The following is a 15,719-nucleotide window of genomic DNA, read 5'->3' as shown; positions in this document are numbered from 1 at the left end:
TGAAAAGTATTTTGAAGTGCTAAGATAAAGTTTACAAGTTAAAAGAGGATAATAACTACTAATAAGCATTGAAGTATCAAGTACAAAAACTCCAACAATTTTCCCTTTTATGACCAATAAAAGTGATGCAGAATAACAAATACTTAGCCTATATTATGTACTATAGCTACCGCTTAAGAAAATTATAATTCGCGGCAATAAATTTCTCAATTTTTGCTATTTTTTTTATTTGTATAATTTTTCTGATTTGTATAATTTCTGAATTTGTATTATTCGATTCCTGATTGTATAAATTCATATATGCTTACCCTGACTATTTGTATACGTTTAATAAAAGATTCATAATAAATTACTATGTTTGTGTATTGGCGAGCGAAATATACAAACGAAGTTCTGAAAAAATTTAAATGTATACATACATAATTTGCATATACTTATGCTATTTGTATATTCACATGTGAAATATACAAATGGGGAGAAAAATACTAACCGCAATCTCCATAGCAAACGAAAACTATGGAGTGCAATTATCGAAAATATAACTATAGAGTCTTATTATGTTTATTATGCTTGTTATTTCTGAATTTTTCTCCAAAATAAAAAGACAAAATGGCACAACATGACACCCTATAGACTAAATTAGCAATAAATAGCCCACTTTTAATTTTTTAGCAAGAAAAAAACTTTGTTTTATTTATTTGGCATTGAATTGTTATTTTTCTTTTCTTTTTTAAAAATGTATTTTTGTCCTCCTTATTTTTCTCAAACACACGTTTGATTGCTGCTTTTTTTTTTTTTTGAAAAAACAATTATTGTTTTATTATCCCTATTTTATCTCTTTTTATTATTATTTTGTCAACAGTTTTAAAATAGAGTTCTTCTCTTTTTTTGTCTCATTTTTCTCTTTCCAGAATTCTTTTCATTCGTATAGTTGATTCTCTTCCTAATTTTCAATTCTTCTCCTTAATTCAATTTGTTTATGAAAATCAGATATAACAATATGTTTTTTCATGGATACTTCTAAAAATCATCTTTATCTATAATCTTATTCTTGTCCAATTAATTGTGAATTTCATGATTTGTAGAATTGAAATTTTTGCGAAAATTTAGGTTATTCAACCTTCTTTTGTTTTCTTTCTAAAATCCTTTTCATATGTATATTTGCTTCTCTTCTAAATTTTCTCTTATTCTCCTTAATTTACTTTGTCTATGCAAATCAGATATAATTGTATGTTTATCTATTGATCCTTCCAATAATTTCTTTTAATATATAATTATGTAGCATTTCTTTCCCCATTAATTTTGAAATTTCGTGATTTGTGGAATTAAAGTTTTTATAACTTTTTTTGGCGAAAATTCAGGTAATAGTTTTTTGAAATTTTTGTTCTCAATTTCATGGGTAAGAAAGATTCTCGTTAGATCTTCGTAAAAAATCAGAATGTTGATTTTGATAAATACAACCCAATGTATACCAATGAATTCCAATCTCAATTTAAATTACAATATACGAGTTTATTGTGTGAATACAAATCACTGAATACACGATGAATACGAACTAATGTATACATAGTGCAGCTACTGTATACATAAACAAAATCACATGTACAATTAATGAATAAAATTTATATATGTATCATATTAATCTCATTCTTGTATTCATTATAGTAATACGTATAATTGATGGTAATATTCTTATGTATACAATATAAAGTTTATGTATACATGCTACAATTACTGTATACATCAATAAAATTTACAAGTCTATTTTTATGAATACATATTTTTTTTATGTATACATTATGTAATCGCAACTTTAATTATTGTATAATTTATGCATATGTATTATTACAGTTTCTAATAAAATGTCATTTAATATTATATGATTAATTATTGTCGATTATGTGATAATTAATACACGTTAGAGCATTAATAATACATTTTCTTACCTTAAAATTAGTCACAATCTTTTAATAAGTTATTTAAAGAATTCCTTAAAAGTTGGTGCAACCTTTTTTTAATGGGTTAATCAATAAATATATATATATATTTCACTTCTTAAAAGTAGGCAATCAGTTTTCTAATAAACTAAGTATTGTTGATTGGTAAAAAAAAATCATAAAATTACAATCAAATATATCTTTATGTTTCTGTAAATTGCGTTAATATTTTTTTTTAAATAGACAGTTAAATAAAGTTGAGTTTGAGAATTTAAAGAAATTGAAAAGCTAACTTCCTTAATTATAAGAGTTAACAACAAGGAAGAAAAAACAATCCCACATCTCCTTAATTAATGCGAGTTGGTTGCACATGATTAAAAGAAAAAAACTATAAAAAGTTGGTTTTATTTCTTTTAGGCTAATACGTGCTAATTTTGTTTTAGGCTATTAATTACTAATTAATTTGGGCTATATATTGCCAATTATATATAATAGTTGTATGTCTGTGTCAATTCCTCAAATAAAAAGACATTGGGTTTTGGCTCCTTGTAGAAGTCCACTATAACTAAGTATCAAATATGGGTATCTTGATTTTTTGAGCCCACACTATTTCCATGGATGAGGTTGCAGATTAGAACGTTTAATTAGGCCTACGTATAATAGGATAAAATTCACAAATAACCACCTTTGACCCATATGTATTGAAACATAATCAAAATTACAGATTTATAAACAAATGTTAATTTCCTCGCAAATCCTATAATTAAAGCTGACGCCATCCAGTTGGCCACTAATGAAAATAACAACAAAGATGGTGGCGTAATAGGACCATGAAATTTGGGGCACAATCAGGGGCGGAGCTACCGTTGCCCGAGGGGTGTCAAGCGACACCCCTTCATCGGAAAATTACGTTGTATAGGTAAGTCAAATTCTGATTTTATACCTATATATATATTAGAATTGACACTCCTGAACCAAGTTGAAGTGTTGGTTCAGTGGTTCAGGGGCTACAAAGTTCTGCCTTGTCATTGACCTAGGCGTTGGGAGTTCGAACCTTGCTGAAGCCAATATATATTAGAATTGACACTCCTGAACCAAGTTGAAGTGTTGGTTCAGTGGTTCAGGGGCTACAAAGTTCTGCCTTGTCATTGACCTAGGCGTTGGGAGTTCGAACCTTGCTGAAGCCAAATTTTTTTTAAAGGCTTTCAGCGTTTTTTTTGAACTTTTTAGACAACTTGTGTGCATACTACTTTATATTTTGACACCCCTCAATCTAAATCCTGGCTCCGCCACTGGGCACAATTGGGCTAATATACATGCACATGGCAAGAGTAAAAGACTAGAGGACCATCAACATTTTATGGCCTGGGCATTTTCACTTTTCAGCTATCATATCAAGCAAAGTTTGTGTGTCACTTGTCATATATTTAACGGAACGACGTGAAGTCAAAGATTATTTTTTTTTGTAGGAATCTCATATAAGTTAATAATAACATATCTAGTGAAATGTCATAAAGCAAGAATAGACGACACATCCTATTCTTACCTTTTGGAGGGAGAGAGAACATTTTCGAAAAACCCTTCGTTCAAGTGAAACAAAGCAAAGTAGAAATAAAAAGGGAAAAAGTCAAAATCTCACAAGTTATGGCCTAAATTTCTTCTTGAAATAGACGACACATCTTTTAGTGGCAGGACAGAGAAGGAGAAAGTGGACGATGGGCCTGAAAAAATATTAAAAAGGTGAAAGAGAGTGTTTGTAAGTTGTAAGAAGACGCAGATGGTTGAGATTTTAGTGGTACCAATTAACCATTGAAGTAGCAATTTCTCTATCATCTTTTCTTTGATCTGCATTGATTCCAACAGTTTGTAGGTCTTTCGAGAGAATGTGATCTTAGGGACAACTCCACCCGCTAAATTTTCAGAACTATGATACATTTAGAGGTTGATGCAAAGCATGATCAAAACATCTCAATCGACCTTTGCTCGTTTTATCTTGTGCCTTTTCGTGAGCTCAACCAAAAACGTCATGGGACCTAATTTTTATATTATGTTGGTTTGCTCGAATAACTACATACTCAATGCTGATCTCGAGTTTGGTTATTTGTTCGAAAGAAATTCATGGACCATTTTAAGGAAAAAAAATATTTTGGGTAATGAGACAAAAATGACATATTGTTTAAGATAATTTTTACCTCTGTTTACACATGATGTATTGGTTTTGAAAAATATTTGTCATATATCATCGTAAATGAAGTAGTTTTTACCCAAACTATGACATATTGAAGTAGTAGTATGTACAAAATTAGGAAATTGCTGTCTCCTTTCATATATTGTTATCCAAAGTCTCAAACAATCACACAACTATGTCATCAAATTTTGCATAGCTGGATTATTAGTACCCATCTGAATCTGGCCGTTATCGTTACTGTTTTTCTCCGTCTTCTTTAATTCTTTCAGTTCTCTCGCTCTCGCTCTCCAGTTCCAGAAAGTTCCAAACAATGTTTCCATTTCTTCTAGAGTCTTCCCTTGAGTTTCCGGCATCAATGTGTAGAAAAACACCCACGCCACCGCCGCGAAGGAGGCGTACAAGAAGAAGGCCGCTCCGATAGTTATTGCCTTTTCAAGGGACAAAAACGTCATTGACACTACTCCACTTGTTACTCTGTTCACTGCTACCCCTATACTGCATCCAGTTGCCCGGAGCCTCAACGGAAATATCTCCGAACTGTAAACCCACGTTATCGGACCCATACCGATTGAGAAGAGCGCCACGTAAGCTAACACCATTGTTATGCAAAGTGCTATTCCCCAAACTAATTTCTGTTCTGAGTGGTCGATAATTGTGAGGCCGGTGGCGAGAAGCACCAACGACGCCACCATTCCGCCGACACTGGTTAATAGCAACGGCCGGCGACCGGATCTGTCGAGCATAAATGTGGCTACTAGTATGAACAACGTTTTGACTACTCCGACGGCGACGGTGCAGAGCAACTTGTCGTGATCGGACTTGATCCCGGCTTTTTCAAAAATCTTCGGGCTGTACAAAACGACGGCGTCGATTCCACTTGCTTGCTGAAAAAAATGGATTCCAACGCCGGTGATTAAAATGTGTCGGATGGCCGGCGTCGGGGAGAAGATCAATTCCTTCCATACGTTGTCTCCATTTGCGCGTTTCGGTACTTCGACAATGTCGTCGTTGCAGTTCTCCGGTATGCCGGCGGCTTGTTTGATATCGGCGAGTCTCAATTGAGCTTCTTGTAAGGAGTCGGATGTTTTGTTGAGAACTCGCCTTGCATCGCCGAGTCGACCTTGCATAACTAACCAACGCGGTGACTCCGGCATAGCCAGAACACTAACGGCCAAGAATACAGATGGGACTGCTCCGATTCCGAGCATGAATCGCCAACTCAGGTGAGTTGGAAGTTTGGAGAACGCCACATTAGATACATATCCCATCAAAATACCTGCCATTAACAAATTTATCCGAGTCTATTTGATAAAAACTAAATATAAATATTTATCACGTAAACTTCGATTTAATTTTAAAATATGTATATAATTTTATTTAACAGCGTCTCTATAAAATTAAATATGGCGACGTTAACAGCCTCACCCTTGAAATAACTCTGATTTTATGTGTTGAATAAAATGACATGGTAGTATCTTTTCTAATACAGTAAGAATTGTGTTCATTTATAGATATCTTTTAAATCTCAACAACTTAGATTACTTGCAATAACTTGTCACACTTTTTATTTGACTTTTTAAACTTCACTCCTGATAGATATTTTCAAAACGTCTTTATGTTACCAACCAGAACTTTATTAGAACAAGCAAGAATTTTAAAATAAAGAAATCTCTCCCAAGTCATGGAATAAAAAATTAAAATGGAGAATTATATTATTTTTTATTTTAATTTATTTGATATATATATTGACTCGGCACAAAAAATTTTAAAAATAAAAAAGATTTATGAATCTTGTAATTATAAATTAAAAAACATATTGAATATATTTTATAATTTTAAACATGTCAAGTGAAAAATTCAATATAAAATTGCTACCGATTAGACAACAAACTAAAATAATAAAATAGGTGATGGCACGAAATCTGTAGTAATTACAACCGACAAAAGTACAGATTATTTTAGGATATTATATATAAATCATTTGAATCCACAAAAAAATATTGGAATAGGAAAGCTGGTGTTTGTCTTGCCTTGAGGGGTAGAAATTGAAGTTTTGTCGGACTCTACAAGATACGTTCAATTTTAGTTAAGATTCTAAAAGGTGTATTCAATTCTAATTAGGATTCTTTGAGGCTATTTAACTCTGAACCCTAATTCATGTCTACATAAAAGGTAATATATTTCCTTGAATAGACATCTAAAATATTTCACAAACTCATGAAATATAAGATCAAATCGAAATCATCTTTGAGAAATACGACGTCCTCAAATTATGGATAAATATTTTATTAATTATTTTTTTAATTTGTTGTAGAGGGATTCTACTGTCGAATTATATAGAGTAAAATATATTTTTTTCTCTATCGTATCAATAAAATGATACGACAAAAACATGTTGTTTGTCATTACTATTGACTCAGAAAACGACAATTTCAACGTTAAATTCAAAGTCCCACGCCATTGGTTTCAATTTTTTTCTTTTTTTAATTATAATTAAAAAATAGTAATAATTTCATAAAATATACTACTCCATTATTATTAAAAGGATCTAAAAATAGAGTTACATTGATATTTTATTAGTCATACTATCCATCTTTTTAGGATCATAAATCTTGCTCGAATGCGTGAATATTTATACTATATATAACTTAAACTTTTAACTGTTAACTAAAAATTACCACGTACCGAAATTAATGAAAACTTCGGGGAAGGAAGTAAGAAAACCGCGAGATGACGCCGGCGAGACTTCAGCTGTGTAAACCGGAGCAACCATGAGAGCATACCCGACTCCGACTCCAGCGACGAATCGACCAAACATGAGAAAGGCATAAGTTGTAGCAAAACCCATCAAGAGAGCTCCGGCGAAAAAGATTCCGGCAGCCACCACCATAGTATACCGACGGCCAATCCAATCGGAGGTCCGACCGGCGGCGGCGGAACCAAAGAGAGAGTAAACATTGAGAATTCCGACTAGAATCTCTACTTGGACATCAGTAATATGGAGATCTTTCTTAATATAGATAATTGCTCCACTCATTACACCAATATCTGCATGGACCAAAAAGTTATAAAATCGTCAGAAATAGATTCAAAATTTAAACTAAACGAATAACAATATTTAAGTGTTTTAGTATTAAATTCATTATATATTGATAAAATTAGTGGCATAGAATTCAATGATGATAAATATTACTGTCAAATAATAATAATAATTTGAGATAACTATTTTCAGAAAAAGAGACAATTAATTTGAGAGTGCTAGAGTATATGATATTTTAAGCAACTAATACATAGGTAATAAATGAAGTAGTATGTAATAAGAAGGGAGAAAATGAAAGTAGTTACCATAACCAAGCAAGATGGATGACAATGAAGCTAGAAAACTACAAGCAATTGCATATTTGTTTGTTTTTGGCTTCTTTGGTGGATCAAAATCTTGAATTCTAGCTACCTGGTTTTGTTTATTTTCCTCCATTGTTGGAAGAGAAAAACTGCTAGCCAGAGAGAGAAGGTATACTTGGGAAGAGTCACCCAAGAGTGTGTGGTCTTCATCTTTGTGTTTATCACACACCTTTATTTATATACAAAAAGGGCCCCTAATATTGACCTAATATATGTTAAATTATTGAGCTTATGGGGTCCATTTTAATTTTTGGTTTATTGGATCTTTATACTTGACTCGTTTTTCTAAGGTGGATGTGATTTTTAAATTTGATTATAGCTGATATTTATGTTTATTACTTTGGATGTGTATAAATAAATATTAATTAAATATATATAAAGTTGAATAAGTGGACATATAACGTCGTACTTAGCATCCTACATGTATTATATATGCCACGTTGGACATGTCTGGTGTGTGTCTACTTGTTCAATTTTGTAGTACAAGTTTAATTTACTAAAGCATATATAAAGTTGGAAGTTTTAAATGTTAGTTGAAGTCAAGTTAATTTAACTACAACAAGCTCATTATAAGCACCAGATGGTATGATCGATATCAATTATATTTTTACCTTTAAGTAGATATTTCAAATTTAAACTTTATGCTAATATTTTATTCCTCAAATAGAATTATACAAAATGATTTTAATTAATCGTACTCTAACATGAATAGGGAATGAGGGAGAAAGTCAAAAAAAGAAAAAAAGGTCATTATATATTATTGTTCGTTTCGATGATGCCGACATCCAATTTTATGGTCGGTTTACACTTAACCACGTCGATCAATTAATGACTAAATTATCTTCTTAAGTACTACGTACCATATATGGAACAGCAGTGCAGAAACATAATTAGGAACAATTGAATTAGCTAATTCGATTGTTTGATGTATATGCAAAAGTACTAAGTTTATACTCCTACTGGAAATTTTATCCAAATGTTCCGCAGAAAGATTATATCAAAACTCTTCCTTTCATAGAAATGATGCGGATAAAGAGTACCCAATATAAAATCAAAAAGTGAATCTATTGAAAATCAGATAAGAGTTACTTTATATAGAGTCCGTTTGGATTAATTTAAGAAAAATAGTTTTTAAGTTAAAAGAATAAAAAGTCAAATTTAAATGATTTTAAATAAAAAAAATAGTTAGTGAAATTTATTTTGGGTTTTTAACTTATTGAACTTCATTTTATACTTATTTTAAACTTTGTCAAATACTCCAAAAGGTGAGAATGACTTTAAAAAAGTTCTAACCAACTTTTAAGTTAATTCAAACATACTCATAAACTCATTAATGACAAATTGAATTTATGAGAATTATTAGGCAATTTGACTGTTCTTCACATAATCGTTAAAAAGACAATTTTAAATTACTACAAAAAAAAATGGAAAAGAATTTTACTTATTAATCAAACACCTCTAAAAAAGATAATTAAAAATACTTTTGGTTTTCAATTATTTTTTTTACCTCCAAATGACCAAATCGGTTGGCCAAACAGTTCCTTTTTTAAAAATTATTTTTTAAGGCCAAACATCTCTAAGTTGGACTCATTGGTCATTTAAAAGGCTAGAAAAGTCAAAGGAGAGTTTCCTCCATACCTAGGAAGGCATTTTAGTTTTTAAAATGAAATATTGGGATCCAATGAACCCTTATCCCTATCCAATTGCTTCATTTATGCTAGCTGCTTCCTTCTGTCATTATTTGTCTTTGATTACTATTCCCATTGTTTGTTTAATTACCTTTTTTTTGTTTTCGACCTAGTGTCAGAGTTTGTATTGGAGGTTCAATTAAATTTGAATGGTGCATTGCAAGATCCATTTGAGGATAACACTCTCAACAGAATTTTCACCATACTCAAAACTTGAAATCGAGATATCTAGTTAAGGATAGAACAGTTTCATCACTGCACCACCACAATCTATGTTCGTTTTTTAATTACTTACTCCTTACAACAACATAGAGATTTATTATTTTATTTGTGTATTTTAACAAATCAAAATAGATCTATTATTTTCATAATAGATTTGTATTTAGATAACAAATACTATAGGTGATAGGGGTTGGAAGTTGTAGGGGGTGTAGGATGATGGGGATGAGAGCTAGGGGGATGGGGGCGAGGATGAGGTATTTTGGAGAGCGGAAGGACACTATTTTCATTTGGAAGATCAATTTCTCTTTTTTAAATTAAAAATTAGAAAACTTCTGAAAAATGTTTCCTTAATTCGTACGCAACACAACCATCGCACAAGAAATAAATTATTTAGGAGTACTCTCACATTTTGTAAGCACTAAATTAAGCTAGTATTAATTAACTAAGAAAACAGCTAAATCCATGTGCTAATTATAATATGATGCTAGATTTAAATTGGATAATTTGCAACTCCTAACTTCTTGATATAAAGTAGTAATTGTTTTTTAGAGAAAAAAAAAAGGAACTGCCTTTAAAGCATGGGAAACATGAATTTACATGTCATAATCTAATAATCTTTGAATAGAAATGCCACATATTTTGAGAAGAACAACATGATATACCACTATAATGAAGTCATTATCAAAACCAATGAAAATAACTTGCACCATATTTTAAAAAAAGAGTACATGTTATAATCCAACTTAGTTCTAGTCATTAAGATTAAGGGGATTCATTATCCTAAGTTCGGTGATGATCTTATTGAACGAAAATAAATTTAAATAATTTTGCTACACGATTCTTCAAAAATGAGTGTCTTTTTGAAATATTTATTCAATTTTCTTCTATTTAATTTGTAAGTAATCATAAAAGACGATATAAAATAGTAGTTGCAGTTTTCAGTAGTAGGTATGCTTTCACGGAACACGCCGATGATGCTTATCCATAGTTTCTTACATTATTTCAGGCAAGAAAAAGATTATGGAAATATTATTATATTACAATGTTTATTTGTTGGACGTAAGTATTACTTAGGAAAAAGGTAAGATACTTCCTTTTTGTTCCATACTATGATGAGTCAATTAGTTTATGTGAAATATAAGTCTATTTTCATATAGAACAGTGAACTAAAAGTTAGTAAAAAAGATGAAACAAAGGCCCCTACTCTTGGGCGACTTTCATGTTATAAAAATAATAATTACTTTTTGAGATAGTTATTAATAATTGAGTCATTAGAAATGTGACCGATACTTTTAGTAGTAAAAAAAAATTAAATAAATAATTTTATGAGATAATTATCAATAATTGAGTGATGGTATACGAAAGAGTTACTTTCCAAATTGAAATAAAGTCAAATTAATGATTGCATCACGAAGAAAGAAAATTTGAAAACATGGATGATAACTGTTGATATGGAGTCAACACTGATGGGCTTGATATCTTGAATGCCCCACACTCATTTCATTAGAAAAGTCCTTATTATATTTAGTTATATATTCACACTACAACTTGTTATATTTTCTTTTTCATTTTTGTATATTATAAAGTGCATGTGTCGTAGTATGAATATGAAGAGAATAAAATATACGTAAATTTTATGCACCGCATATTGTTATGTGGTTGAGTGTCCCCAAATGTATGTGTCAACAAGTGTCTTTATGTATGGCGATGGGATAAACAAAATTATCCTATGGAATGAAATTAGTTATCCATGCTATATATATGTGTAGTTTATTTTATTACAATTGTATTAAAAGTGAGATTTTATCTCGAGATTATTATCTTTATCCTTCCTGCCAAACAACTCCTTCATAATCTAACTGTTTGTATTTTGTTAAAATTCTTGAATGACATGAGATATACTAGTGTATATAATTGGAATCTGTAACTCTTAAGTACAAATATCGAGGTATATTTGATAGTAATATATTTTTGCCACCTATGTTTCTCCACTTGCTACTCAAGTTGTCAGCAATTATACAATGCAAGTGTAGCCAGTATTATATATGATGATTGTTGAGCCAGTTGTTATACCTGGCTTCCCCGCAACTTCTCTTTTATTTATTTTAATTTTAATTTCTTAGCTTTGATATTATTATTGTGATGACGACAATTGACAAATATATTCCTCTACTATACTTATACCTTAAGACTCAATCGCATCGTAGCGTTTGTCATTTCAACTAGATTATGACATGTTAAATGGTCTTCATTTTCTCTAATAAATTACGTTTTTATTTCGATTTATTGCCGTTCATCAAATCCTTTAAATATAACAGGATTTATGATTGAAAATCACAAAGACTTTTGTGAGTTATCATAATATTTAAGGAATCGATATCTCTCTTTGGCACTCAACTACTGGCTCGTTTGGTGAATCATCTGACAGAATATTCAAGTATAAAATTAATTGTTTAAATATAAATTAAATATGGACTAGTAGACCCACAGGGGATATTTAATTGGACAGGTGGATATTTTTTACTAATAAATGAACAGACACAAATCCATAACAGGACTTCTCTAAATTCAAAGATTACTACAATTGCCATTGTTATTATTTTAAATATCGAATTAATATAATTTAATTTAACTTTAAAAATTAGTTAAATTAACTTTTGAAAAGCGCATGATAATTAAAAGTGGACAAAGTAAATATATATTATATGAGTATCACAACTAGTCTATTTCACTGTATCTTCAGTTCACCAAAATGTGGAATTTGTTGTCTTGTTCAATTCAAAATAATCTATTCATCGAAATCATGACTCATTACATATAGAGAATTGGAAAATATTTCTCTATGTTGCGTAATGCGTATTAGCTGTTAGTAAACGGAACGGTCAAGCCGAATATAAGCAAGTCAAATATTTATTGGTGTGTGTTTAATCATTAAACACATAATTTTCAATGCAGAATATATACTTATGTGTATACATATTAGATATAAATTTATAAAATTTAAATCTTGAATTCATTTTTTGATTAGTTAGAATATGGAGATAAAAAGGATTCGAATATGGGGATTAAAAAGGGGAGTCCGGAGCCTAAAGGGCAAAAAAAATTGTCAAAAATTTCAAAAGGGCACATCACTTTTTATTCTAGCCAAAAGGGCAAAATCGCTGCGCCAGCAGCGATTTTCCTCTGACAAAAAGACGAAATAGCAGCGATTTCGTCTAAAAAAAAAATTTTAATTAAAAATCGCTGCCACAGCAGCGATTTTGTAAAAAAAAAAAAAAAAAATATTTTTTATTAAAAATCGCTGCCGTGGCAGCGATTTTGTAAAAAAATAAAAATAAATTATTTTTTATTAAAAATCGCTACCACAGCAGCGATTTTGTAAAAATTAAAAATCGCATTTTGTAATTTTTTAAAATTAAAGATCGCTGCTTTTTCTTTAAAAAAACTAAAACGACACATAAAAAAATAAAATAACCAAAAGGGCTTCTGACAAAACAAAAATAAAAATCGCTGCATATTTTCTCATGATATAAAAATAAAAATTTTATTATTATTTATGATATATAATTCAATTTTCCTCATGCTTCAACAATTTTATTGAGTATACTGTCGTCTTGTTTATCATTTTTATATTATTAATAAGTAATAATAGGCATGAAAATAATAGTACTCGGCATGAAAAACACTGCCCCTGCAGCGATGTGTAAGGAAAAAATTTTTTTGACTTAAAATCGCTGCCACAGCAATATATTTTATTTTATTTTTTACAATGGCAGCGATTTTTAATAATAATAATAAAAACAAAATTTAACAAAATCGCTGTTGTGGCAGCGATTTTTAATAAAAAATATATATATCTTTTTTTTTTTACAAAATCGCTGCTGTGGCAGCGATTTTTAATTAAAAATTTTTTTTAGACGAAATCGCTGCTATTTAGTCATTTCGTCAGAGGAAAATCGCTGCTGACGTAGCGATTTTGCCCTTTTGGCTAGAATAAAAAGTGATGTGCCCTTTTGGAATTTTTGACAATTTTTTTTGCCCTTTAGGTTCCGGACTCTTAAAAAGGGTATCAATTTTTTTCAAGTGTGAAAGTGTAAACCCACCCACAAATAATTGAATATGTACATGAGATGATTTTTAAATGGATATTAGTGAATAGTTAAATGACTTATGTGTGACGGAAACAAATAATATACGGCTTTTCAATAATATTGAGTACCAAAAATTATTATTTTTTTTCCTGGTCAAAGTATTGACTTTTTTTTTTCTTAGTTGCACGTAATTATATTAGAACCTGAGAATTTCTTTAAAATACAGTTTAACTGATTTTGTAGGTTATTCATAAATTTTTTTATTTTAGAATTTACTTTTTATAAGAATTTTTTTATTTTAGATACAAGAGATCAGAAAAAAACAATTTTTTTTTAAATTCAATTTGTAAATGAGACCAACAAATCTTATTTTCCTTAGAGATAAAAACGGAGATGATAATAATAGCAGAATCCTTGAAATATATGTCCACATGAACAATCCGAATTAAAAATACTCTGATCCCAATAAATCAAGCTTATATACTCCACGTCTTATCATTTACCTAATAATTAATTACTAGTTAAATTTTCTAGTCAACCAACTCATGCCTTTCAATTATTGCTGCTTTCTGATCTAGTTAGTTGGATATAATTATAAAATTATGGCTGCCCACTTTCTGGCAAGTTAGACAATTCAACTTCTATAAATTATGATTCAAAAGTAAGATTAGTAGGCTAACTATACAAATTCAAATTTATGTTAGTCCATTCGTGTTGATTTAGTGTCGATAAAATTGTGTAAAATATCAATATATTTCAAATTTGATTTAAATACTTTTACTGTGAACGTTTTAGTAACTCCAACACGTCTTTGATATAGTTGATTTTTAATTTTGTCTCAATTTTATAGTACTGTTCGTATCTTGCAAAAAATAATTATTCAAACATATTGTGGTTTTAGAAAATTAAAAATGTATTAATGATGTTTTTTCATTTATATCCTAAGTATTAATAGAGTGAGCATTTATTGGAGAAAAAAAATGATATTATGTCAAATAAATTATAATCAAATCGATTATTAATAGCCCAACACTAAACTCCTGTTGGGTTGTAAATAGCCTGATCATAAAAGTCTATTATACGCGGTTTGACCTGCCCATGCATTAATCATAGTACAATAATAAGTTGAAATCAAGTATTACTAATATTAAAACTCATCAATTTGACGTGTTCATGAAAACACCATGATTAATACACCAAATTCATATTTAAGAAATTACCATTAGAAATTAGGACTTGTCAAATCTTATTCATACAATTAATTATTTAATTGAAGTTATAAATAGGAGTTGATGTCCACATTCCTAGCCTTTTCATGCTTACGTCTAATTAAACAGTTTCTTGTAATACAGGGTGTTAGGCTGTTAATAACAGCGACGTGCCATTATATATTTATAGATTTTTTAAATAAAAAAACAGTTAATGAAATGCTATAATCACCCGTAAGGGTTATGGAGTTGGTTAAGTAGGTAATCTTCAAGGTCTTGAGTTTCCAATCCCATCATGCTTTCTAGCTCGGTAGAGCATGTCTCACGACATTTTGCTTCGTGTGGTTTAGCCTCTGTAATTTGCAGACTATTATACTGAAGCGAGATTTATCATGTACGAATATAAAGAATAGCGACTGTGAATTTTCTTATCAACGATAAAAGAAATGCTAAATAAAAATCAATCAAGTTTCACTGGTTTTACCTATGCCCAACGCATAGTATTTCTGACATAAATTAAGTTAAAAATTCACACAAGAAAATATGTTAGTTATATAATTAATTTATCAATAACTTCTAATTCATTTGACGCTAAAAACTTATAGCTAATTAAATAATCTTTTTATAGTCCATCACTAAATGAAATTAACATGATTATTTTTTTTGCTATTTAGCTGCAATTTTTTGTTTATTGCTAACTAATTCTTTATTTTTTAATAGAACCTGTCTGTATCAAAAATATTTTGCTTTGGACTATTTGGTAAATCTAACAATTAGTTATTGTACTTTCACAAAGGTTGTTTTACTATTATAAAAATTATGGCTAATGTTGTGAACCTTTGACCAACTAATGTAGCCACATGCAATAAATCATTTATTTTCTTACCCTAATTAAAAAGTGTTTTAATTAATTGACGACAAGGATAGAAAATGATATTAAGTATTGTGAGTATTAATTACGTATCAAATTGTGGGACAACAAT

General features: G+C 29.9%; 1 protein-coding gene across 1 annotated transcript in view; it reads right to left on the bottom strand.

The window, feature by feature from the left end:
- Positions 1-4,127: 4,127 nt before the first annotated feature.
- Positions 4,128-15,719, bottom strand: part of LOC125816642 (polyol transporter 5-like) — a 267,811-nt gene continuing 256,219 nt past the window's right edge. Inside the window, exons 2-4 of the mRNA XM_049496265.1 lie at positions 7,471-7,637; positions 6,811-7,173; positions 4,128-5,401 (exon numbers count right to left, since the gene is read on the bottom strand). Coding sequence (XP_049352222.1) covers positions 4,299-5,401; positions 6,811-7,173; positions 7,471-7,637 — 1,633 coding nt within the window. The 3' untranslated portion in view covers positions 4,128-4,298. The remainder of the gene's footprint in view (positions 5,402-6,810; positions 7,174-7,470; positions 7,638-15,719) is intronic.

Source organism: Solanum verrucosum, unplaced genomic scaffold (assembly GCF_900185275.1).
Source record: "Solanum verrucosum unplaced genomic scaffold, falcon-dt-bn FXZP01000261.1, whole genome shotgun sequence".
Taxonomy (NCBI): domain Eukaryota; kingdom Viridiplantae; phylum Streptophyta; class Magnoliopsida; order Solanales; family Solanaceae; genus Solanum; species Solanum verrucosum.
Note: the sequence above shows the minus strand (reverse complement) of the source record. Positions and strands in the feature narration are given on the sequence as shown.